This window comes from Danio rerio, chromosome 3, assembly GCF_052040795.2.
Source record: "Danio rerio strain M-AB ecotype USA chromosome 3, GRCz13ab, whole genome shotgun sequence".
NCBI lineage: Eukaryota > Metazoa > Chordata > Actinopteri > Cypriniformes > Danionidae > Danio > Danio rerio.
The window spans coordinates 58,307,328-58,334,589 of NC_141023.1; the positions used below are offsets into that span (position 1 = coordinate 58,307,328).

At 37.9% G+C, this 27,262-nt stretch overlaps 1 protein-coding gene and 1 long non-coding RNA gene across 4 annotated transcripts in view; one reads left to right on the forward strand and one right to left on the reverse strand.

Annotated features, from left to right (window-relative positions):
• LOC147846084 (uncharacterized) lies at window positions 1-24,251 on the reverse strand. 3 transcript variants are annotated; one of them, XR_015481338.1, is made up of 4 exons: window positions 24,070-24,251; window positions 16,853-17,089; window positions 15,822-15,930; window positions 1-3,930 (listed from the first exon to the last, which is right to left on the reverse strand). It is a non-coding gene; the product is annotated as an uncharacterized LOC147846084 (long non-coding RNA). The 3 variants fall into 3 exon arrangements; XR_015481337.1 differs by lacking the exon at window positions 16,853-17,089 and having other exon boundaries at window positions 24,070-24,242; XR_015481339.1 differs by lacking the exons at window positions 15,822-15,930; window positions 16,853-17,089; window positions 24,070-24,251 and adding an exon at window positions 12,021-12,195.
• The window catches only part of mpg (N-methylpurine DNA glycosylase), an 11,489-nt gene continuing 7,949 nt past the window's right edge, over window positions 23,723-27,262 (forward strand). The window contains exon 1 of the mRNA NM_001082850.2: window positions 23,723-24,269. Coding sequence (NP_001076319.2) covers window positions 24,036-24,269 — 234 coding nt within the window. The 5' untranslated portion in view covers window positions 23,723-24,035. The remainder of the gene's footprint in view (window positions 24,270-27,262) is intronic.

Genomic DNA, 27,262 nt, shown 5'->3' on the forward strand with positions numbered 1-27,262 from the left:
TGAGAGTACAAAGACAGTTTATTTAAATGGATGGCAGATAAATGGTATGACCAAGCAAAGTCTATTGCAGCAGAGATCATAAGGACCAGATGATTCGGCGGGACCGAAGGATGAGATGAAGCCAGAGGGATTGGGAACAACCAGACAAGACCAGGAGGGAACCACACTAGGAAAAAGAGACGATGATACTGGAAATAACAGAGAAACAAGACAGTTACAGTAAGTATACTTTTAGAAGGTGCTAGATTTCTTGACTGTGGGAGAGGTTGAGAGGCTTTAGACGAGGCTGGACCCTGAGTGGAGCGAAGTGCTGGGATTTATTGGACTGATGTGATGACGTGCAGGTGCGGTGCTAATTAGAATACAGGTCATGGTGATCTGAGTGATTGTGGTGAATGTGAGTGGTGAGACCCTGGCCTGGCTGTTACAGTAGGCTCGTTTGAGATCCGCCTCGCCAACACATCACAATTGGTGAAGTGTTGTGCCTTACCACTGTCACCACTGGCTTGCTTGGTTTGGGACTTGTGGAGCTGCACATCGATGGATTTGCTCTTCAGTGTTTGGTCTTTCAGAAGTTAAATTACACCACACTGAACTGAACTAAACAGAACTTCAACTCTGAAAACTGGACTAACAGTTTCAGTTTACTAGAACTACTATGTTAAGCTGCTTTGAGACAATTTAGTAAAAGTGCTTTATAAATAGGCGAAGCAGTGGCGCAGTAGGTAGTGCTGTCGCCTCACAGCAAGAAGGTCGCTGGGTTGAACCTCGGCTCAGTTGGTGTTTCTGTGTGGAGTTTGCATGTTCTCCCTACCTTCGTGTGGGTTTCCTCTGGGTGCTCCGGTTTCCCCCACAGTCCAAAGACATGCGGTACAGGTGAATTGGGTAGGCTAAATTGTCCGTAGTGTATGAGTGTGTGTGTGTGGATGTTTCCCAGAGATGGGTTGCGGCTGGAAGGGCATCCGCTGTGTAAAAACTTGCTGGATAAGTTGGCGGTTCATTCCGCTGTGGCGACCTCGGCTTAATAAAGGGATTAAGCCGACAAGAAAATGAATGAATGCTGTATAAATAAAACTGAATTGATTTGAATATCACCTAATCCCCATTTTAAATCATGTTTTTTCTGTTAAATTGTGAGAATCAACTTTATTTTCCAGAGGTGATGGCCATTGATTTGTAAACGTGTTTGTGTATTCAAATGTCTGTCATCAGGTGTTTCATTTAAAACTGTAAGCCACTTTAGTGGCACAGCCAAAGATAAGACAGCACTGAATACATTTCTAGCACTGCAGGGTTTATGTCCTATCTTCCCCCCTGACTTACAAGAGAAGCAGCTTTATTAAACAGAGCATCATTTCAGGACGTTGTGACACAGAAAATACAGCATCTTTATAGCAACTTTCTAAATCAGAAATGAGCCATCAGAAAGGAGTGTCACAGAATCACAAAGCAAAATGTGATGTGTTGAAGAGAGCAACACTTGAATAAGACAGCAAGGAGGTGGTGGAGGGGGAGACAGAAGAAGAGGCAACTTTGTATGAAGGAAAAGCAGCAAAGAAACTATGGAGGCTCTGATTAGTAACGCCTGGATCCACACGTCAGCTGACAAAGATATCAGGTTAAATTTAGCAGGGGTTCTGTGAGGCAAACAGAGCAGAGTATGCCAGAGAAAACAACACTCCCACCGTCTCTATTATATTATCTGACCTCATATTTCAACCACAATATGTTTGAACTTTCTAATAGCCAGAGGCTGGAGTAGCTTTCCTAACACTGCTTAACATTTAAAACCATTTCCATTTTGACACAAAAGGAAGAGCTTTGCCCAGAGGAAATAGCATGGATCTTCCTTTATAAGCAGAATGTCAAGTGTTTTGTTTCTCTGCAGAAGCTCTTTTTCCTCTTATCCATGTCCTGTTAATTGAAGACTTTTGTTTAATTCATGTTCACTGTCATTTATAAACGTCTCTCTTTAAAGAAGGGAAAGAAGATATAATTTATTCACCATATAGTGGCATCCCAAACCTGCATGACTTTCTGTCACTGAACACAAAAGGAAAATTGTATCGGTCATTCTCATATGGGACTGTGGCTTTCAAACTACAAATGGACGTAAATGTACCATAAACACACAAAGGCCCACACGACACATGATTCAATAGCTTTCTATGCTTAAACAAAGATTGAAATCATTATTCACTGATAATTTCCCCCTAGTGAGCTGTTAACTACTGTGACTGGATCATTGAGTCAGGGAGATGAACTCGAGAACCAAATGAGTCTGATTCATGAATGAATCATTCACACCAGTTTTGTGAACTACACTAACCAATTCACTGTGAAGACTTCACTCAAAAGAACAACTCATTCATTCATGACGTTATGATTTTGGTCATCAATGACTACGTTTACATGGACATCAGAATGGGGAAGAAATGTGATTTAGGTAACTTTGAACGTGGCATGGTTATTGGTGCCAGATGGGGTGGTCTGAGTATTTCAGAAACTGCTGATCTACTGGGATTTTCATGCACAACCATCTCTGAGGTTTACAGAGAATGGGATAGAAAAGAGAACATATCCAGTTAGCGGCAGTTCTGTGGGTGCAAATGCCTTGTTGATGCTAGAAGTCAGAGGAGAATGGCCAGACTTGTTTGAGCTGATAGAAAGGCAACTGTAACTCAGATAACCACTCTGTACAACTGAGGTATGCAGAGGAACATCTCTGAACGCACAACACGTCCAATCTCAAGGCAGATGAGCTACAGCTGTCAGCTAAGAGCAGGAAACTGAGACTACAGTTCATTCCGGCGCAGCAAAATTGAACAATAGAAGACTGGAAAAACATTGCCTGGTCTGATGAGTCTCGATTTCTGCTGCGACATTCGGATGTTAAAAAAAAAAGTAAAAATTAAATGTCAGTGCTTATTGTGCTTATGCTTATGTCAGTTTATTATTATTTTGAAAAAACTTTTACTTTAGGGTTGACGTGGTGGTGCAGTGGGTAGTGCTGTCGTCTCACAGCAAGAAGGTCGCTGGTTCGAGCCTCGGCTGGGTTAGTTGGCATTTCTGTGTGGAGTTTGCATGTTTTACTTATGTTTGCATGGGTTTCCTTCGGGTGCTCCAGTTTACCACACAGTCCTAAGACATGCACTACAAGTGAATTGGGTAAGCTAAATTGTCCATAGTGTATGTGTGAATGAGAGTGTGTGTGTGTGTGTTTGGGGGGGGGGGGGGTTGGGGGGTGGATTGCAGCTAGAAGGGTATCCGCTGCATAAATCATATGCTGAATAAGTTGGCGGTTCATTCTGCTGTTGCGACTCCAAATTAATGAAGTGGTGTTAGTAAAGCCAGCAGGGGGCGCTCAACCTGTGGTCTATGTGAGTCCTAATGCCCTAGCAAAATTGAAGGGGACACTATACTGTCAGTGGGCGCCGTCTTTCAGATGAGACATTAAACCAAGGTCCTGACTCTCTGTGGTCATTAAAAATCCCATGGCACTTCTCCTGAAAGAGCAGGGGTGTAACCCCGGTGTCCTGGCCAAACTCCCTCTATCGGCCCTTATGATCATGGCCTCCCAATCATCCCCTTCCACTGAATTGGCTCTATCACTGTCACTCCACTCCACCAATAGCTGGTGTGTGGTAAGTGCCGTTGTCGTGTGGCCTGTGGTGTATGGCCATACACAAAAAATGCGCTATATAAATACACATTACATTACATAATGAAGTACTTAGCTGAACGAAAATGAATGAATGAACTTTTACTTTAACTTCATTACATTCCAAAACAAAATACTCTCATTTTTGCTCCATTGCATTTCCTAAATGAAGTTTTGTTTTTATGAATGGGAGAAATACTCAACTGCCGAGAGATGAGATAGCGGTGTTTCTTCCTAATCTGCAATTGCCTCTCTGGCTCCACCGCTAACTGTACAAAAAAAAAAAAAATTACTATTGTTTTGCTTCTTAGACTTTACATACCTGAAACTTGCCTACAGCACTTATTCAAAGTTGCTCTTATAGTTGTGCAAATTGCTTCCTTGTCCTCATTTGTAAGTCGCTTTGGATAAAAGCGTCTGCTAAATGACTAAATGTAAATGTAAATTAGTGAACAAACGAAATTTTATCAGTTAACATTTAATTTGTGAATTGGACTGAAATCTGTTCACAAGTTAAAGTTGCCATGAAATTTAAATTAAATTTAAACGCTACATATTTAAAAAATGTATATACTGTAGTAGTTTTTGTTATAAATGATGGATCTATGCACTTTTTTCATTTGTAAAAATGTATTTGCCCTCATTAAGTTTAATCAAATAACATACATTTTTATCGCCCTTGAAACAACTTTTCTCCATTCCCTTGTTCCATGGAATTGCTTTAGGGCATGTCAGTGGGTGTCTCGTTTTGTCTCTGAACTCGTTCATTCATCAGTATTCCATCATTTTGTCAGCAACACTCATCTTTCAACAATTCAATTGGTTCCCAAAGAACAAATCCATGCACCGTGCTACATTTTTGTTCTCATTCCAGGACCGCTTGAAGTCAGGATAGCGGAAAAAAGGACAATCGTAACTTCCGTCACTCTGAATGATTCATTCAGAGTGAGTCTCCAACAACTCACTGATTCAATTGATCTGTTCAGAGTGAGTCTCTGGTAAATGATTCACTGATTTTATAAACTGATGAGGTTCTATGTGTGAATGTGGTTCCACATGTTTTCACTTGATTTATTATAAATAATCAGTGTAGTTGTTAGATTATGACAAGTTTTGGTAATTCTTTTTGGGAATCCATCAGGATACTAATAAGTATCTTAATACTTAAGATACTTAAGTAAATTAAAAATCAAGCGCTTTTGCACTTTGACTGAAGCTTTATTGACAAGGAGGCGTTTATACTTCTACTGGAGTATATTTATTAGAATATCTGTACTTTTACCCAAGTGCTTAATTTGTGAACTTTGTCCAACACTGCCAAAATCAGTACAGTACAGCATTTTTGTCATTATCATGGCCATTAATCATACATATAATGTGTTAAATTCAACACAGAGTTAGTGCATGTAAATATCACATTCTTAAAATTTTCTCAACAAAAACATTCAGAGATTAGATTTAGATTTAGATTACGTCAGTCTGTATTTCATATAGTCTGTTAAGGTTTTTTTTTTTATAAGCTGTCGAGACTTTGGCAATAAAAAGCAATTAGCACATGAAATGTTTTACTTTAACGAGCACATAGGTTAACCCCTTTTTTCTTATTTATTAAAAGTCTTTTGTGTCCCCAGAATGTGTCTTTAAAGTTTCAGCTCAAAACACCCATCAGAGTATTTATTATAGCTGTTTGAAGTGTCTGTATTATAGCTGGGAAAAGGTTGTTGCTGTTTATTTGCACTGGGCCTTTAAGGCGAGTCATCCCCGCCCACCGTTCCCACGTGCCTGTCAGCAGCATGCCTCAATCGCCGCCCTCAGGGAGCTTTACCAATCAGTATTTGATATATTTTTACATTTAGTTGCAACAATGAGTTCACGCACACACAGCACAGACACGCAGACACACAAACACACACACATAGCACAGACACATAGCGCAGACACACACACACACATAGCGTAGACACGCAGACATACACACATACACATAGCACAGACACGTAGCGCAGACACACACACACATCCATAGCGTAGACATATACATAGCGTAGACACGCAGACACACACACTCACACATACATAGCACAGACACACAGAGACAGTGAGAGAGACAAGCGGCTGTGCTGATGAAGTGAATTTGAGGTGAATCGCTGTACTTCATTACACACGTGCACACGTTTAAAAACATGTTAAACTTGTAAAACTCACTCTTGATCACGTTTGATGATGATTGATGATCCTAGCAAACTGAACAGAGCTTTTATTCCCGGTTGCTTTGCGCTCGTCCTTTCTTGTTGATATGATTTTATGCGTTACTACGGAGACATGTTAATGCGCGCAGCTGTCAGTCAATATTGGTGGGCGGGGGGACCGCACTCCTACGTCAAGTTGCGGTCGATCTGAAAACCGCTCCAATTGGTCCACCGTTTTATCTTGTTAAATTTGAAAAAAAAAAAAAGGACTGTGTGTGTTTATTTCACCCCAATATGACAGTATATACACTATACTTACCCACATGTATGTCCAAACAGCTTTTAAGATTATTGGTTATTTGACAAGCACAGAACAGGTTTGGAACTGCATACGTCTGTAGGAGTAAACAGTGATCCTTTTAATTTTGGTCTGAACTGTATCTTGGCCAGCTGCAGGATGGCAAACAGAACAATGAGGCTTATACTTGTGCAAGCTATGCATGATTTAGAAGTAACTGTGAACATCTTTTCCCCGCTGTCCCCCTGTGAACCACTGTGCTAAACAGGTGCTCCTGTGAAACTGGAGAGGGGAACAATCTGCCTGTTTAAATATTGAACAGAGAAATCTGCATATAATTACCACATCAATGTCACGTAAACAGACACCTGCATCATGAAGTTCAAGTTTTACTTTCCTGAAAACAGCCAAAAACATTTGAAGGCAAAATTAGTAACCCTCCTGTGAAATTGTCTAGGAAAGATTTTTTCTCAAGGATGTTTTAAACATGTTAGATTTAACATCTAATTTAAAGAGCTCCTATAATGAGTTTTTGAAAATGAGCTTCCATGCAGTGTTTAACACAGCTCTAAGTCAATGAAAACATCTGACGGTTAAATCTGAAAGTGCACCGTGTTTAAAAATAGCGATTTTTAATTAAAGATTCAACTCAAGAGTCGTTTAAATGATTCGTCGTTGGTCAGGATCTTTTGCCTGTTTGTATCGATGTTGACACAAAACAAAACAATACCAAATATTAATAGCGGATCCGGTAAAATGTGAACATGCCTTTGCCTTTAGATGCTAGCGGACTGTGAGGGATCATAGGATTGATTATGACGCAAAGATTTCTATCAGATGGCTAGAAAGATAGTAGATTGCAGCTATGAGGAATAAAGGGTTAATAAAGGGTTAAAGTTCATTTTCACAACAATGCCACAGTATAGCCAACCTAGTGCTGTTTGTTTCTGTAATCTTTCTGATGATTGGTACAATAACCTACCCTGCAACGCAGAATTCGCGAAAGAGTGGTTTTGACGTTTTGCACCATGCCGTTTAAATAACAAATGGATTTGCGCTTATATATGCACCCATAGGCGTTCTGGTATAAAAAGGAAGACGTTCTGAGGCGCATTGCTGGCGCGTTGCTATTTTAAGAAACTATAATAGTCTGTTCTATAGAGCAGAACAAAGCCGGTCTATTGTCCAGCACAGAGCGCGTTAGTTGTGCGCCTCGCTTAAACACTGCTTAATACACACAAGATGTAGAGCAATATGCAAATATCTTTACTAGAAAAATGTATTTGCTCTGGTAAACATCCTTTTTTGAACATTGGAAAAAGAATACGAATTTCACAGGAGCGCTGAAGATTTTGTTCTGGGTGAAAGACAAGATGTCCCATTTTGGTAGCTAATAAACACATTAAATGCAAGTAAAGTGCAAACTTTTGGAGTAAATAAGTCTAAATGTAGGTAAAATAATGGCAACATCAGTGTAAAAATCCATCTTTAAACACACCTGTGAAATGTATTTAATTTTCTTGTTTAAAACTTGAAAGTCTTGACAATTGAATTAAAATAACTTTTGACAATTAAGGTTTTATTGTACGTACATGTTAAAATAATTGAGAAATTTTGTCTCCAATGAGAAACTTATTAGAGTTCAATCGGGTCATTTTAATATTTAAAACAATAATCATCAAAAGGCATCTTGAAAAGCATGTGGTGCAGCAGTAATGTGAGATTTTTGCTGTCAAATATTTGATCATTAAACCTTTTCATTGTGCAGTAACAAAAACATTTAGTGAAATAACATTTTCATCACACCTTTTAACAGTAACTAACATCCATGTTGTGTATTATTAATTGTGATTAACTTCACTGGTTAGACTCACTGTTTGTTACATGTGTTCAGTTAATAGACGAAGCTGAGATAAAAGTTCAAAGTTTTTGTCATTGAGTGTAATGCACTCGCTCTGTTATACTGCAGTGAATTATTACACATTTACTCTATACCAATTCAAGCATCTGCTTTATATTTCAGATAAATGAGGTTATAAAGTTTCAAAGATAAGAAATATCTAGAATTTTGTTAACATGGCTGCACACATGATTTGTGCTGTTTCTACACAAAACCAAACCTACAACATAAGCTTATCTGAACTTTTAGCGCAACACTTGAAGCCTTGCAAATACTGGTCTTTCCCTGTGGAAATGCAAATCTATTTTTCCCTAGGGCGCCGCTATAAAACCGTTTACAGTTCCAGGATGCAGTCCTTATCTTGAGAATAAATCTCACTGCGTCAGCTTCAAACTGAAAACAAAGCATACATGTAAGTGGATGGACAGCAACTGCATCTCTGCTCTTTTAGCGAATACAAGAAATCTCTTTTAATATTTTAGCCTCTTAGTCAGTGTACACAATGGTCTCCATGAAAATTAGTTAATGGATCAAATAAGCCAATCTTTCCACTGACACTGTAAAAATAATGTTTTAATTAACAGATTTATCTGTTTATTTGGTTTTCATGTTGGAAGAAGTGACTTTTGTTGACCTTTTCATGGGTATGAAGTGTAACATTGTCAGGGTTGCTGTAGTAAAGTAATGTTTTATTTTGGAAGAAGCATGCGCAGATGTTTTGACAAGGCCAATTTATTTTTGACAAGCATTCAGTTATCAAATCAGAATTAGACCAAACCCTTTTAAATAGTCAAGCATGTCCAATAATATCTCATAACAGTTTGTATTTTTTTTAGTGGCTAATTCATATGAATTTGTACAATCTCATTCATAAAGTTTTGTACGACTTGCTTATCTCAAAACGGCGGTTGGGTTTAGGAGTCGGGTTTAATGCCATGCCTCCTTTTAAATACATGTACAATTTTACATTTACATGTAGACATTTAGCAGATGCTTTTTTTCCAATGCGACTTACCCCAGCAGGCACAAGAGGTCAACATAATGTCATATTGACCTTGTGCCCCTACATCGTGGGAACAATGGATTTTGTTTGGAAATAAATATCTGGTTGAGGTCAGAACCCAACCTAAAGTCAACCTAAAATCCACCAAATATCAACGTCTAATCATGTTACACCCTGATGTTGTGTGAACGTAACCACCATGACATCTATCAGACGTTGGATTTTGGTCACTTTCCAACACAACCTAAAATCAACCAAATATCAATGCAAGTCGACATCATTACTGCACATTAAAATAACATCCTAGACATTGGCTAGACATTGAATTTTGGTCACATTGACATCATGATGTCTAACCTAATATTAATCTTATGATGTTGTGTGCCAGCTGGGAAAATACAACGATGCATTTAGCGATTCAACAAGAAGAGGCAGTACACACAACAAGTGCTTATACTAAGAAACTGTTTGTGCTCAAAGAATTAAGAGCTAGGGCTAGGAGGAGGAGGAGGAGGAGGAGGAGGGGGGAATGTTCATTCATTTTCATTAATTTTCCTTTGGCTTAGTCCCTTTATTCATCAGAGGTCACCACAGTGGAATGAACTGCCAACTTATCCAGCATATGTTTTACACAGCGGATGCCCTTCCAGCTGCAACCCAGTGCTGGGAAACATCTACACACACACACACACACACACACACACACACACACACACACACACACACACACACAAAAACATTATATTATTAACATTATACACACAAATATTCAATTCACCTATACCATGTCCGTGGGGGAAATTCTACAGGTGGTTTGTCAAGTCCACTCACCTGTGTGAGCACACTTTATAAATGCACAATTTTTAATAAAGTGATTGTATGAGCATGTCTCGTGCAAATGTGCAGAAACTGTCAAAGAATTTGTTTTCTACAGGTGGTGTGTCAAGCCCATATACCTTTGTGTATCTGAACTCATAAGAACTCATATTAATTAGCAAAACTCATATTAATTGGCTACATTTACAAAGAGTAAAATAGTTCAGTGCCTCGTGAGATGTCCTACCTCTGTTTTCTCTTGACATTCAGCATCCCTCCACCACCCCAACATCACACATTTAAGGGGCACCTATGATGAAAATCATCTTTTGTAAGCTGTTTGGACAGAACTGTATGTAGGTAGAGTTTGTTCACAGTCATATTGGAGTGATATAAAGACAACAAGTCTTTCCTTTTTTTGTTAAAATAGGATACAAATCCTTCCCATTTTGAGGTCCACCACAACAAAAGGTAGGAGTGCAGTTTCTCCGCTAACTGAATTGATTTACAGCCGCATATTAATAAATTAGTCTTCGTAGTAACACGCATAATTATATCAAGAAGACAGAACGTGTGCAAAGCAACTGGGATTGAATAAGGTTTATTTTGTACATCAACATAAAGGATACCCATACAGCAGTGGATATTAACGTGAATCCTGTCACATTTGCAGTGCAAAAGCTGCAAAGTTAAACACGCGAGCGCTGTGTTTGTGTGTATGCCTGAACTTTGTAACAACATTGTCTGTAACTTATCGTTGGAGAAAGGCTTGAAATAACTCCACATCAAATAATCATTGGGACAGTTCTTACTGTAGTATTTCTCACAAGCTTCCTTCTTGTCTGTCATTGTGCTGTTTATCTGATGCAGACGAGGCGGAGATTAAGGCAAATTCTGACAGGCACGTGGGAATGGTGGGCAGGATAACTAGCATTAAAGGCACAGGCAACAAAAACAGCTACACTGTGTTCAGAGCAGCAAATACAATATTCTAGAAGCTATAATAAATAATCTGGTGGGTATTTTGAGCTGAAACTTTACAGACACATTCTGGAGACACAAAAGACGTATCTTAAATCTTGAAAAAAGGTCAAATAGGTGCCCTTTAAGCCTGGGCTAAACAGAGAATGTTCTCTTGAAAATGAAAAAATCCTTTCCACTGCCTCCTCAAATCTACGTTTTTATTGTGCTTGGATCTCACTTTCTCTCTCCTGACAAGGGGAATCACATGAGTTACTGTATGGTGTCTTTCCAAGCTTGGAGCCCACTCCCTGGACAGTACGCCAAATATGCATAATCTATTCAGTCAAGTGTGAACTCATGAATTACGGTCATAAACTGCCAGTGCTTCTCCTGCAATGTTACAGACTTGGCTTCATAAATATATCTTATTTCCTTTACAATATTTGGTTTTAAAAACACTAAAAAATCAATAAAGTGTAAAAAGCATGTGTAAAGTGTACACCACAAGATACAGAAATATTAATTATTTAAATAAGAGTTATTTTTATACTTAGGCTTTCTTTTCTTTTTTTACGTTTATTTATGTGCTTTTTGCTGCAACAAAATACCAAAAAAAAAAAAAAAAAAAATCCAATACACTACAACACAATATAATACATATAAAATATAATGCATAAAAAAAAAAAGATAAATAAAAAAAAACACTAACCTATGACAAAACAACCAAAAGACAGAACACAGAGGGACAAATGCACATGAAAGCAAAATAAAATTAAGCTGGTCAGGTTAATGCATAAATAAAAGCAATTATAAAGTAATGTATCACCAGAAAAATGAATTGTCCTGACTACAGTGTTATTGTCAAATAATAGTTTGGGCACATTATCTAGAATATTATAGATTATGAATTGTGAATATCAATTAAACTCAATCTTTAATTTCTGTGTTATCGAAAGGGGTTATTGGTTAGCTTGTGTTTCTTCCAATGGATTAAGGTGTTCTAATACCTGTCCCCATGTTTTATCAAACATCCGCAATTTGTCATTATTGATATATCTCAACCTCTCCAAAGCAAGCATGTTTACGATATCTCTACCCCACATACCAAATTTAGGTACAGATTCAGTTTTCCATATTCTCAAAATCACCCTTTTAGGCAATTACCATACATATTTAAGCTTTCTACCTACTTCTTAAAGCGACAGCTCAGTGTGACGCGGCCGATGACTCACGCTGCAGTAATAAAGCGTGCGTTTCACTGAAGCGTGACGGTGGAGAGCATCCATCTGTGTGTCACGTCTGTCTGTGCCAGTCTTCTCATCACCGGCTGAAGATGGAGCTCTTTTCCAGATCTCCTCCTGTCTGCTGGAGCCAAAGAATCCCAACAACGGTTTCTACTGAAGCACCAGAAATACTGTATGACACAGCCCCCTCTGGCCTTTAGTTACAGTTGTGTCAGGCCGCTTGTATCTCTGACCCTTGTTTTGGCTCGTCAGACAGACGTGATTCTGATGCCAATTGGCCCTTGTTGCAAATACACACTCGTCAGCAGACAACAAGCATCCGAGAGCAACACTTCAGCACATACTGGGGTACTGTTACATACTGTGTGCTTCTCATTGTTCTGGAAATAGATTGGCATTAATGACATTCTCTTGAGAAGCTGATCTCAGAGTAAATCTTACATTCATTCACCACCAGTAAAGTTAGGGGCCAGTGAAAAAAGGCTTTAGGTCAGAAATTAATTTAATTGAATGTACAATCTTTGTTTTATGCATTTTTAATTGTAATTTTCATTAGAAATTTGTGAAAATATTAGTTAAATAATGCTTCCTTTGTGGCATGGTGGCTCAGTGGTTAGCACTGTCGCCTTACAGCAAGAAGGTCATGGGTTTGAGTCCCGGCTGGGTCAGTTGGCATTTCTGTATGGAGTTTGCATGTTCTTCCCGTGCTGGCGTGGGTTTCCTCCGGGTGCTCCGCTTTCCCTCACAGTCCAAAGACATGCGCTGTAGGGGAATTTAATAAACTAAATTGCCCATGGTGTAAGTGTAGGTGTGAATGAGTGTATCCCAATACTGGGTTGTGGCTGGAAGGGCATCTGCCTTGTAAAATATATGCTAGAATAGTTGGCAATTCATTCCACTGTGGTGACCTCTGAAATCGAGAATAAGTCAAAAGGAAAATGATTGAATAATGCTTCATCATGATTTATTGTAATGCATTCTGGCAAATATGAAATTGCATATTTATTCTGACACGTGCCTCCTAAAATGTAGATAAAAGAATAAATAATCTATATGTAAGTATATGCTAAATGAATAAGTAATGCTAAATGAATTTAAAATGGATGACGTAGAGTTCATCATGAAAAGTCGGGATGCAGCTATATGTAAATTTTGATCAATACTGATAACATTTTATATTTATACAGGTGATAACTGATTTATAGATTGATAAATATTAATATTACAAAAACAACAAGTAAACAAATACATCTGATTAAAAAAATTACTTTTTTGACAAAAATCATACGATTGCAATTCTACAGACCTCTTTTTTATTATGAAAAATCTATAATTGACCGGCTACATCAACCTAATTTTCAAATCAAGCCAATACCATATGGTCACCGCATATGTGGCCATGAACCACAAAACCAGTTATAAGTGCCATTTTTTTGTTAGTAAGTGTTAGCAAGTATACACCTGACAAAAGTCTTGTCACCTATCCAAATTTTAGGAACAAGAAGTAATGACTTGACTTATAGTTGATCATTTGGTATCAGAAGAGGCTTATATAAAAGGCAAAGGCCTCTAGATTACGCTTATTTTACTTAAATAAAATATAATCATGCCTTGTTTTTAATTATGTAATTGGGACAGTAAGGTCTGACTTTGCATAGACAAAAGTCTTGTCACTTAACAGAAATAATGTACAGTCTAGAATATAAACTCATGCTGCAGTGGAGAAAGAGTTAATATTGTGAATGACTCCCATGAGCTTGGATGACTGCATCCATACATCTCTGCAATGACTCAAATTACTTATTAATAAAGTCATCTGAAATGGCAAAGAAAGCATTCTTGCAGGACTCCCAGAGTTCATCAAGATTCTTTGGATTCATCTTCAATGTCTCCTCCTCCATCTTACCCCAGACATGCTCAATAATGTTCATGTCTGTTGACTGGGCTGGCCAATCCTGGAGCACCTTGACCTTCTTTGCTTTCAGGAACTTTGATGTGGAGGCTTGAGTATGACAAGAAGCGCTATCCCGCTAAGAATTTGCCCTCTGCTGTGGTTTGTAATGTAATGGGCAGCACAAATGTCTTTATACCTCAGGCTGTTGCTGTTACCATACACTCTTAGGTCCATGCGGGTTCCAATAGGTCTTCTGCAGTATTTGTGATGCAGTTCAACAAATGATCCAAATTCCAATAAATCAACTAAATTCCAAATTATTAACTTGAATTAAAGTTAATATTTTTGCTCTTACAACTGGGACCGACGGCAAGACTTTTGTCAGGTAGTGCATACTAGCTTACTATTGATTTTGTTAGGATAGGGCAACATTTGGCCGTGATATAACTGTGTGAAAATGTGGAATGGGATCAAAAAATCTGATCTCCATACTGAGAAAATCTACTTTAAAGTTAAAATTAAGTTCTTAGCAATGGATATTACTGATCAAAAATGTGTTTTTGTTACATTTAAAGATGAAAATTTACAAAATGTCTTCATGGAAGACGGCCTTTACATATTATGTTATTTGGCAAAAAAGTTGAATCTTAAATTCTGACCCATACAATCAATTTTTGGCTATCACCAAAAAAAAGTCCATGCAACGTAAGATTTGTTTTGTGATCCAGGATCACATTGTTTATCCCTGTTTTTTTTTACATGTATAAATACATAAATTAAACAAGACATGGGCGGCACGGTGGCTCAGTGGTTAACATTGTCGCCTCACAGCAAGACGGTTGCTGTTTCAAGCCCCGGGTATGTCAGTTGGCATTTCTGTGTGGAGTTTACATGTTCTTCCCGTGTTCACGTGGGTTTCCTCTGGGTGTTTTGGTTTCCCCACAGTCCAAGGACATGGGTCTAGGTGAATTAAGTTAAATTGGCTGTAGTGTATGAGCGTGTGTGTGAATGTGAGTGTGTATGGGTGTTTCCCAGTTCTAGGTTACGGCTGGAAGGGCATCATCTGCATAAAACATATGCTAGATATGTTGGCTATTCATTCCGCTGTGACAACCCCTCACGAATACAGTGACTAAGCTGAAGGAACATTAATGAAAGACATTTCAAAGTATTGAGAACACTCCTCTGTTGTCTGAATCCTTTCAAAAACTCAAAGAATAACTTGTAAATTTCTACTTCATTACTGTCAAGTAAATGCGCCTAAATCTTTTGTGAGATCCTGGATGTGCAGCCGGTTCCTTCTGGCCGACTGCCACAGCGCCATAAAAATGAGCCATGAGTGTATTTCACTTGGGAATGTTTATGGCATTCTTGAGTTACTTAACCATATTGATTTACAGATTGGCACCCAACAGTGTGCCCCCTTTCTATTTCTGCCAGCATTACACATCAGAGGAGCAATGTGTAAGCATGCAGATCTCAGAGGCTTGCAGACCTGTGACCCTCTAAGAGAAGAACCCAACCAACCCTAGAACACACACACACACAGAATGACCACACTAATTACACAATAGTTTGGGTAACAAGCCAAGAGAAAGATCATCTGTAAGTGAAATGGGCTGCTATATAATATTTACATTATATATAGACTGACTAGATTTCCTAGATTAAACCTTTATATAGAGGGAATGTAAGCAAAATTGGATCATTCTGAAAAAGCAGCCCTGTATACATTTTTGGAGGTCGCAAATTATGTAGCCAGAAGTACATAAGGTTGCATGTTTTTTTTTTAAAAGAACGATACTAGTTAATATGACGCCGTTCCTTTTTGCGCTTACCAGCTGACTGCTTACCTTCATATGGACGGCTTTTCCACTGTTACCAGTTTGTCCAATAGCTCGCCATGTACGTTGGCAGACTTGACACGCAGAGAGGAGTTGATTAAGACAACAGGCTTCAAGTCTGGTGAAAAAAGGCTCCAGTAAGCAGGTAAGACAAAAAAAGACAAAAAAATACAATAAACAAGTAAATAACGGTGAAACTGTAGTAAAACCTGAAAACAAGGTAAAACTCTGTTTTTTTCTGGATTGCTCCTTAAAACTGCTGGTTGGGTTTAGGGAAGTGGGTGAGCGGGTAAATTGGTGCTTTTAAAAACACTATTGGTTGGGTTTATGAAATGAGGAGGGTCAGTCAGTCGGTCAGTAAGTCAGTCGACAGCGGCCTCTGGTGGATTTACACAGAAACAGCAGGCAAGAATGACACTTGCGAGAGAAATTTGAGATCTCAAAAAGTGTACACATCGACCTCTGGTGGATTTGCAAAAATTTTTTATAAAATAATAAGAACATAGCTCCTAGGGCATATTTGGTGCTTTCCAGAAATGTATATAGGGATACGTAATCAGAATGAGCCTGGGTTGAATGTAAGCTACATTGAAACATTTAAACTGAGGGTATTATAAAATATTTATTTAAGCAGTGCTGAATGAACGTGACTCAAATAACAAGTTAGCTAAAAAAAATATGATGAATACAGTTCATATTTTCTAAAACACCCCTCTCTCTCTTTCTCTCTCTCTTTATATTTTTTGCTAAATAATAAGTACTTTTCTGAGGTAAAGGTGATGTGTTTTGTCATGTTTTATTGCCATCTTTCTGTAGTTGAAACACCAATTCAGAGATTAAATAAAACATTGTACTTTTCAGTAAGTCGTACTTTTTGTACAATAACAAAATAATACTGCTATTATTAGTACTAATGACAAGTACATTTTCAACATAATCAATAAGAATAACATGTTTGCATTATTTTAACATTGTCTTAACTACTGCTACTGATAAGCAAATATCCTCAACAATAAGAGCTTCTCTGCACTCAAGCTCACCTAAGCACAGTAACATATTGCAAGTGCTTCAAAGCTTTTGGAGGGGCTTCAGAGGAGTCAGATGGGAGTCCCGGGACTGGCTTTTGTTCATCCTGTGCTCTGTTCTCTAGTCTGGCTGAACTTTACAGCTGGTGCCTGCATGCGTCCTCTGGGAGCGTCCAGGTGTTCAGGAGTCGTCCTGCTGCTCCTGCTGACAGATACCGGGACCCTGGAGAGCCGCTCAGTCACAGCCCCAATCTGTAAGTCCCATTAAAGCCACTGCACATCATGCTGTCCCTTTAAACTCATGCCAACTCTGAACTCTTGCCTGAGTAATGTCTTACAAAAATTGTTACAGTTATACATTTGATATTTCACATGAAATAAAAAAAACACTACAGTAATGTATGGTAAATACTGTATGTTTTTGAAGGAGCATAGTGTTAGGGCTAAACGATATACTAGAAAAATATTCGATAGTGAGTATTATGATATAACATTTCCCAAATGCTATTTTTATTAGCTATGTTTTCAATTCATTTATTTATTTAATTATATTAAAATAACCACATAAAATTTATTCTTCAGATCCAATTAATTCTAATTCAGACTAAAAAACTGAGTCAAGATGCAAACATTTAGTCTGTGAAACACTATGGGCCCTATTCATACACCCAGAGCAATAAGGTACAAGATGTGGGGCGATTTGTTGCTATTTTCAGACCAAAGCAACCCTACTTTTCTTGCTTCAGGCCACTTTGTTTAAATAGTAAATCTATTTGTGCTGCTTTGTAGACTCATGGATGTGCTAATCTAGAAAGGAGGTGTGTTAAGGCGCATTGTTGGTGCGTTGCTATTTTGAGGAACTAAAATAGACTGCGCAATTGACCAGCTGAAAGCAGATAAGTCCAGTGCAGAGCGCATGTGCCTTAAATGCGTACACATTGCATAAAACACACTGCTTTAATAATATTATATGCATATTTATATTTGTTTTAATTAAAAAGTAAAAGTAAAGTTTAGATTTATCCTCCGGTTTTGGAGACATCTGCATCACCATATGGGGCATAGGAATAGGACGTGTGTTTGAAGTGTGTTTTTTGACCACACTTTGTTAGTATTGTTCATTTATTCGTTTGCTGGATATTAGAACTGAGTTTAGAAATAGTTTTGAAACAAATCTTTGTACTTATACTAAATTTAATATATAGGCTAATGGATGTCTTATTCAGTAGAGTGCGTATAACACCGTTTCCTTATCCACGAAAGTAAAGTAGTAGAATAAATTTTAACCCAGACTCATTCTGAAAACGTAGTCCCATGGACATTTCTGGAGACCGCGAAATACATCCTGGGAGGTACGTATGGCTGCATTTAATTTTTTTTTAAGTGAACGTTACGGGGTGGTGTGACGCCGTTCCCTTTCGCGCTTGCCGGCTGACCGCTTACCTCCGTGTGGAGGGCTTTCCTGCCGCAATCAGTTTGTCTGGTCAGCTCATCATGTGCGTCGGCAGACTTCAAATGCAGAGAGGAGGAGTTGACCATGGTGATCGGGTTCGAGTCCGGGAAGAGCAGTTCCAGAAATCAGGTAAGACAAAAACAGAATCCAAAAAATAAAGTGAACGAGTTCATAGTGAGAACATGGTGAAATCCGAAAACGTGGTGAAAAAAACCAGACGAGGGCTTTTCTTTTTCTAGACGGCTTTTTAAATTGTTGATCAGGTATAGGGAAGTGAGCGGGCAGGCGGGTAAATCGGTAAAGTTTTGGGTTTAGGGAAGGAAGAGGGTGGGTCAGCCGATTGGCCGGTCGCGCATTCAATCATTCGGTCAGTCAGACAGCAGCCTCTGGTGGGTTGACGCGAGAACATCGCGGATGCGAACGACACACGCGAGAAACGTTCGAGATACGAAAAAGCGCACACAGCGGCCTCTCGCGGATTTGCGGAAAAAAAAACTGCACAAATACGTATTTCCCGGGACGTATTTCGCGGTATCCAGAAACGTCTGCTGGACTACGTTTTCAGAATGAGACTGGGTTGGTATATTTAAAAAGAAAGAACTGTATTGCTAAAGAGGCTGAATGGCGGTGGCTCGTTCATTATCCTCGTGCTGCAGCTCTGTTTAACTGTTTTCTCGATAGTAACGCGTTTAGTTTTTCCACTTACAAAGTCTGACTCTGAGGGAATGTGAGATGAGACTCTAATTGGTTTAATGAATGTCATGCTCAAAACACACCCATAGCTCATTAAGAGAATAAGCACAACACTGTTGGACCAAGCACCGTGGTGCAGACCGTATTTTTTCCATCTTTAAAATAGCAAAAGTGGATTTGGACACGCCGTTAATGCTTTTGCACCCTGCGCTTTAGGCTTTGCGCCTAGATCGTTAAAAAAGAGCTCAATGTCTATAAAACACAATGAATGAGGGAAAACCTTTGCAGATATTCTGACTCTGATTGACTGTTGTCATCCCTAACAATGCTTACAGTTTATTAGTTTACTGTAGTTAATGCGACAGTAGCAGTTATAAACAGTAAATATGCAGTATAATATACATAACTATACTATAGTTAAAAACACACTATATGTTTATTAAGCTACTACAGTAGTTTTTCATGTTGGATCTAACCCTAAAAAATCATGCTTATCTATGAGTTTATGAAAGAATGGAAACTTTCTGGAACATTCCTATCAAACAATCCTAGTCCAAACTACGGTTTTCCTAAAGCCAGAGGAAAAAGATGAGTTGATAATAATGTTGTTCAAGCCACAAAGTCTAAAAACCTACATGTAACCTTAAACCCCGCTCTTCGATGTGATCGGTATGGTTCTCCATGACATGTTTTTAAACAGTTCTTCACCACAAACACACTCTCTCTCTCTGAGATCTCACAAATCTCAGACATTCTTGAGGAAAGGGCAGTATGAAAGGCATGGATATATGAAACCACAGCTATTTTATTATATTGTTTAGGTTATGAGAATGTTATCATTAAAATACTGACCGGCACACGCTTAACTGTTAAGTAACTTTCAAAATATTGGCATCGGCTGGTGTAAGAACTATTCTTATTGCTGTAGTACATTTACATTTAGTCATTAAGCAGACACTTTTATCCAAAGCGACTTACAAATAAGGACAAGGAAGCAATTTACACAACTATAAGAGCAACATTGAAGAAGTGCTGTAGGCAAGTTTCAGGTGTGTAAAGTCCAAGAAGCAAAACAATAGTAAAATGTAAGTTTTTTTTTTTTTTTGAGTACAGTTAGCGGGGGAGTCAGAGATGCAATTGCAGATTAGGAAGGAAAGTGGAGACTAAATAGTTGAGTTTTTAGTCGTTTTTTAAAGACAGCGAGTGACTTTGCTGTTCTGATGCAGTTAGGGAGTTCATTCCACCAACTGGGCAGATTGAGGGCGAGAGTTCGGGAAAGTGATTTCTTCCCTCTTTGGGATGGAACCACGAGGCGACGTTCATTCACAGAACGCAAGTTTCTGGATGGCCTATAAATCTGCAGAAGTGAGAGTAGATAAAAAGGAGCAAAGCCAGAAGTCGCTTTGTAAACATCAGAGCTTTGCATTTGATGTGAGCAGCAACTGGCAGCCAGTGCAAACAGATGAGTAGCGGAGTGACATGTGCTCTTTTAGGTTCATTAAAGACCACTCGTGCTGCTGCGTTCTGAAACAGCTGAAGAGGTTTGATAGAGTTAGCTGGAAGCCCGGCTAGTCGAGAGTTGCTATAATCCAGTCTGGAGAGAACAAGAGCTTGAACAAGAAGTTAAGGGTGCATGTTCAGATAAGAAGAGTCGGATCTTTCTGATGTTATAGAGTGCAAATCTACAAGATCGAGCAGTTCTAGAAATGTGGTCAGAGAAGTTTAGTTGGTCATCAAACGTTACTCCAAGCCTTTTTATCATTTTGGATGTAGTAATGGTTGCCCCATCCATCTGGATTGAAAAGTTATGATGTAGAGTCGGTTTGGCAGAAACTTCAAGCATTTCTGTTTTCGTGAGGTTAAGCTGAAGATGATGATCTTTCATCCAGTGTGAAATGTCTGACAGGCAGGCTGTCATATAGTATAGGCTGTAGTATATATAATAATATTGTGTAATATCAGGGCTGATATTGGAAAACCGTACATTGCTATATTTAAATTTTCTGCCATTTATATTGCAATTTTTTTTACTAAATGAGTCATTATCACGATAAAGTGCCTTTGACACATCAAAATAAAAAAAGTTTTAGATTTTTTATTTAACCACATTTTTGTATTAATTGGACCTTAGACTGTGAGAAATGAATGTTGGTCAAGCTCCTGCACTTTTTACAAATAATCTGCAAGCGGAAAAACAGTAAACAAATCTCAAAATATTTCAACCCTGTCATTGACTAATTCAATTTAGTATAAGTATTTTTGTTCATTGCAATGTGATTTTAAAATGTATATTCAGAAAGAAAATGTGTCCTTGTACCAACTTAACTTTATAGATTATGGAAAAAATCTATTTATATTAATAATCGACAAACCATTTATTTCCCAGTAAAATATGCAGTCATTGCACACTGTTTTCAAATCAAGATCCAAAATCTAGAGTATTTTGTCAAACTTTCAAACAATATTAACTGGCCCTCGTTGGTAATGAAGAAATCACACAAGATGTTTGGCTGAGGTTATTAATAATTTGTTTATCTTCATAAAAAACAAGATGACAGGGTGAACATTGGCATAACAGGCCGGACAAAGGCTATATTTAGTGAACTAAATATAAAGGAACCATTAAAAAAACAACAGGTACAACAAGAAGCATTAAAGGGTTCATATAAAAAGGTTGAAAAAGTTTTCATGAATTTAACTTTTGTTTTCTTTAACTACTGCAAACCACTGTGCCACCATGCCGCCTCTTCTGTTATAAATTAGGTTTCATCAATATGCAAATGAATGGGAAAATAAACAGTTATTGTCCTTCAAATTATATTAAATTTGCTAATGAATGTAAATCTTTACATTGTTCATTGTATTGGAGGAGTGAAGGGAATGCTGGAAGCAACTCAAGTTAAACACCTTAATAATACTGGTTTGTTTTGTTTTCAGAATAAGGTAAATAATTAGATTACAGATGTTCACATAAACGTACAAACACTTGGGGCTGTATTTTTATTTCAAACAGCCAATGAGCTCCATTATATGGACTTTAGAGGATATCTTTTATATAGACTGAGACATATATTGCCAAAAGGTTTGTCCACTCATTGCATCTACTGGTGTAGTATGTGTGTGGATTAGTGTTGTAACATTAAACATTAATCAATTAACAACAAAATTGTTAAATAAATAAAGATAACATTATTCAACACAGGTTGTACCTGCAGCTGGCAAAGTGTTTCCCTATTTAAGCTCTTTGTACACAATTTAAAAGCTATATTTTGGATTTCTGAATTGTTTTATATTAATAATATTTGACTATGACAGGGTGGACATGTTATGCTTGACAACATTCAGTTTCAAACTCAATATGAGGAAAAATAGAAAAGATAGTTACTATGTGCACAGCAGATGTTTTAACCTCCACTGCAGAAAGGTAAATGGGCATGGGGATGCCAATGAGTACATCAGAGGGTTTCTTAAAGAGGCATTTACCATATCATGACAAAGGGGACAGCGATTTCAAGGACACGTGCAAAATTATTAATAAAATTAATAAAAGTAAAAAATAACTTGTTAAAGACAATAAGAATACTCCAAAATCTTTTTAATTTGATCAAATTTACCTACTTTTTACACTCACTGAATTTGGCTGAGCAGTGTGCGAGACATGGCAAAATCACATCCATTCAATGAAAGACTATGGCAAAAATTGACAAAAACATACTTCAAAACACTGATCATTCTACCTGCATGTGTGTAAAGGTTTAACCAGTTATATCAAAACATCACAATTTCCTTATTCCTCGTTATGTTCATGTAGGACTGGTTCAATCTTGTGGGACATCAAAGGCACTTTATAATGACAATGACCCGTTTATTAATAATAAAATATTGATTAATATTGATAAATATTGATATCCTAAATATTGATTTGGATGTTTTTGTAGGGTGTGGATCCAATATAATGAACAAATTACAAGCAGAGATAAATAGTGCAAAACATAAGAGGAGGAATTAATAAATAGTATCTGGATGCAGCCTTTATGATGCAAGCTGAGATTGCATCACTCAGCGATGCAATGTCAGACCCAATGCACTCAACGGAGTGAGCGACATCACTGTGACGGGTAGGGTTAGGGGTGGGGTTAGGTGAGCGCATTAAAAAGCATTGGATGCAGCTCAGATTGCACTGCACCATGTCTGCAGCCAGACCGCTCTGGTATACAGTATACAGTACAGAAATAAAACGTACATTAAAGCTGTACAGTACATTCTTCATTGTGTAAATAATTACATAAAATTAATCTTTGTTAAAGCTATAATCGAAATAATGTGCTCAAATGCTGTAAACTCGCTTAAAATGTTAGCACAGGCCGTAAAAACACAAGCAACTAATAAACTTTGACTTTATTTTATAGTTGAACGGAAATGACTAAATAAACTAAATTTGCCATAGTATCTGTGTGTGAATGAGTGTGTATGGGTGTTTCCCAGTACTGGGTTGCAGCTGGAAAGGCATCTGATGTGTAAAACATGTGCTGAATAAGTTGGCAGTTCATTCAGCTGTGGTTACCCCAGATGAATAAAGGGACTAAGCCGAAGGAAAATTAATGAATGAAAAGAAAGAAACTCAAAAATGTTTGTAGTAAAGGATAACTTAATTCTCCTAAAACTCCATCTGACACACGCGCCACTGGCCCTTTAAGAGCGTGTCCCAGAGTGCCTTGCGTTTGCTAAACGTAAACAAACCCGCGTTACCGAAAGTGAATGGATTGATTAAAGCTGCTGCGACTCGTTATTCATCACCACACAGCCTCTAAACACAAGAGACAGCAGTGCAACAAGCTTTTAAGTTTTTTTCTTAGTCATAAACTACACATGATGTAGCATTTTGCTAAATATTGAGCAACATGACACATAGACCTAATCAAACAGTCTTATATTAAGTCGTGCTCTTTAAATAGGTTTTATCTACTGTTTAAAACATCTTACACTGTAAATTACACGAGCAGATTGAAAGTATAGCGTATGGCAAAATATACTGTAGAGCGTTCATTTATAATGACAACACGGAAGAGAAATAAACCTTCATTACCTGAGTCAGATTCTGATAAGACTGAATGTGAAGCTGCCAAGAGACTCGCGCATTGTCAGTCTGACATGAACACTGTGGGCCATAATGATCCTCTTCATCATCATCTCAGCCCTTATTTCTCGATGAGACACTCTCCCAGACTGACGTACAGCTTTTTCAATCAGCCCTGCGTCGAGCTGGCCAAGGCTTTTCTCGGCAAGGTAATATGATTAACTTAATTTTAGAAAATCATTTCATTGACTTATGAAAATGAACCAAAGCATAGTTAAATGATTGTAACGTTAACCATGTTGTATTCCTATAGTGTTTACCCTTTAGTATAACCACACATTTACTACACATACCAGTTTGGTTAAAGTGTAGCAAAACTAGGATGGATTTGTGGTTTACTTGGTTTATTTTTACATGGATTTATTTAATTTGTAGTAAAACCACGTTACATTTATGTAAGAATAGGCTACATTTACCGGCCACTTTATTAGGTACACCTTACTATTGCTGGGTTAGACCCCCTTTTGCCTTCAGAACTGACTTAATCCTTTGTGTCAAGGATTCAACAAGGTTTTAATATTCCTTAGAAATTTTGGTGCATATTGACACGATGGTCAATATTGTAAGAAAACACCATTACACCACCACCACTAGCCTGAAACGATGACACAGTTTCACAGTTTCATCTTTGGGTAAAACAACACTAACTTTCCCCTCTCACTTACAGTAATATCCAGCTGAGCACAGTGTCTTCATGACTTGATTTAACCGGGATCTGCTACAGTGTTTGTCTGTTTGTGGGCAGGGCCACAGGTTAAAATTTTCCTGGGTGTGCATGCGCAACAATTGGGCGGGGCTTTCGTATCGACATCACCCCAAAACGGCTTAAGACACATTGGCTGTTTCTCAATTCCAAGAACGCAGAAAACAGACTTGCGTTCTTGTGGAGACTGGTCTTGCCAGGTGTCCTCGGAAGAACGAACTCAGGAGACCGCGAGGGCAGAGAACGCATCCTTTGAGAAATGGGATGCTGCGTTCTTCCTGATGGTCACGTGACCTTCACGTGTTTTAAATGGAAATTATTTAAACATTACGGCACTCATACAACAATTTATTGTTTTCCCCCTCTTCAAAATATATACTTTGCATAAAAACATTATAAATATACTCTGCAGAATATGAATAAAACAGATTTTAATACGAATTTCAGCAAACAAACACCCTTAATGTGTTTATTCCTTTATTAAGATATTCATGTTGATGTTTACTTTGACCGTTTCATTTAGGGAAACTCCTAGGGTAAACAAGTGATATCTCTGAACTTTAATAATAAATCTAAATAAAATGCTGCGCTTCCCACCTCCAGTCGCAATGACTTCTAGGACTTCCAGAGCGGGTTTGGTGCTCAAGTCTGCATCAGTGCGTCCTCGATATCAAGATCACATCCGGGAAGTTTCACGCGTCCTCCGTACTTGCAGTCTTGAGTATAGACCAATTACCATGTTTGTAAACATTCAGGATGCGCGCGCAGGGAGGTGGCAGAAAGCAACCGGGAGCCCTAGCATTTACAACGAGGGAATGGCATCAGATGCGGTGCAGTTTGTTGTTGTCTTAGAAATAAGATATATTACTTAACATATTATATATATTATTTACATAATGCTTACAGCATATTATAACAGCTCGTCACCCAGTGACAAGCACAGTGATTCAGCAAAATTAACGTTGATGGATATTGGATAAGACGAAATGACCAAGCATTCAGCCCGAAATATACAAACTCAATGAAGCTCCAAGTGATTTTACAAAAGAGAAGTCAAAGGTCTACAAGTCTTTGGATGCCAACAATGTTGTTCTTTGAGGTCATGTGCAATAAATAATGCTCCATGATGACCAGATTCAAAAGCTAAACACAGAGATTCCGCCTAGCCAAAGACAAGGAAACAAGACGGAGCTAACGTTATACAAGGCCTGGGTAATTAACCACCAACACGCAAAACGACTGCATTCTGACAGCGAACTACACCTGTACAGCAGGGTATGTGAACCTACACATAAAGGTAAAGTTGGTTTTATATTCGCACATTCAGACTTTCTCCTTAATAATATAATTTCATAAAAAAATATTATTTCCAAACTCTAAATAGCTAAATCATAATAGCAAAAGCTAATGAAGTACAACATTGTTCACAGTCAAATAAACAGTGTTAATGTTGTTTTCAAGTCACACTTGCAGGTTATTTCAGACCGAATATTCAAAGTGCTGTGGTAAACAATATAGGAAGTTTGTCACAAGTTGTCACTTAATGAATGTGTGAATATAAAACTAAGTTTACCTTAATAAAAGTAACTTTCACTTTTCATTCTTAGCATTCAGTGTCCTCAGTTTAATTCACCATATGTAACTGTTTTTGCTGAAATAATTTCTGCAATCAAAAACGAGTAATGAGTATGATTCAGCATAGCGTGAACTGACCTGATATGACATGAGAACTGCAGAGTCTAGCATTTCTAATTAGCTCCTCACTTCATTCAGCTCCCATTTAGCCAAAGACGTCTGCAGTCGGTATTAAAGCAATGTGTGGTGTATGGTAAAAGTTAAGTTTTCAATTTTTGGACTCGAATTCGGCATCCTACCACACAACACGACATCTTTCCCATTGCAGCCTGTCTGTTTTTTGCAACCGGGGACCTGTGTAACATCATGTGTGACGTAGGTTGATAATTGGTCTATTGGAACTGAACTTAGGCAGCTGATGATGACGTTGCACGAGAACACGAGGACGCAAGACCGCTGAAGAACGCATATTGAGAAACAGCCAGTGTCAAGATGATTTATTTGAAGCACTATGAGTCGACTTTTTTATAATTGAATCATTAGTTTTATACACTTTACACTTTCAGATTTAAGCCTTTGCTGGATATTTCACTTCACTTAGAGCTGTGTTACACACTACATGGAAGGTAATTTTCAAAAACCTATAATAGGGGCTCTTTAAAGGCTTAACTAGGTTAATTAGGTTAACTAGGCAGGTTAGGGTAATTAGGCAAGTCATTGCATACCAGTGGTTTGTTCTTTAGGCAATTTAAAAAATATATATGGCTTAAGAGGGCTAATAATATTGACCCTAAAATTTATTTTAAACATTAAACCTGCTTTTATTCTAGCCAAGATAAAACAAATAAGACTTTCTCCAGAAGA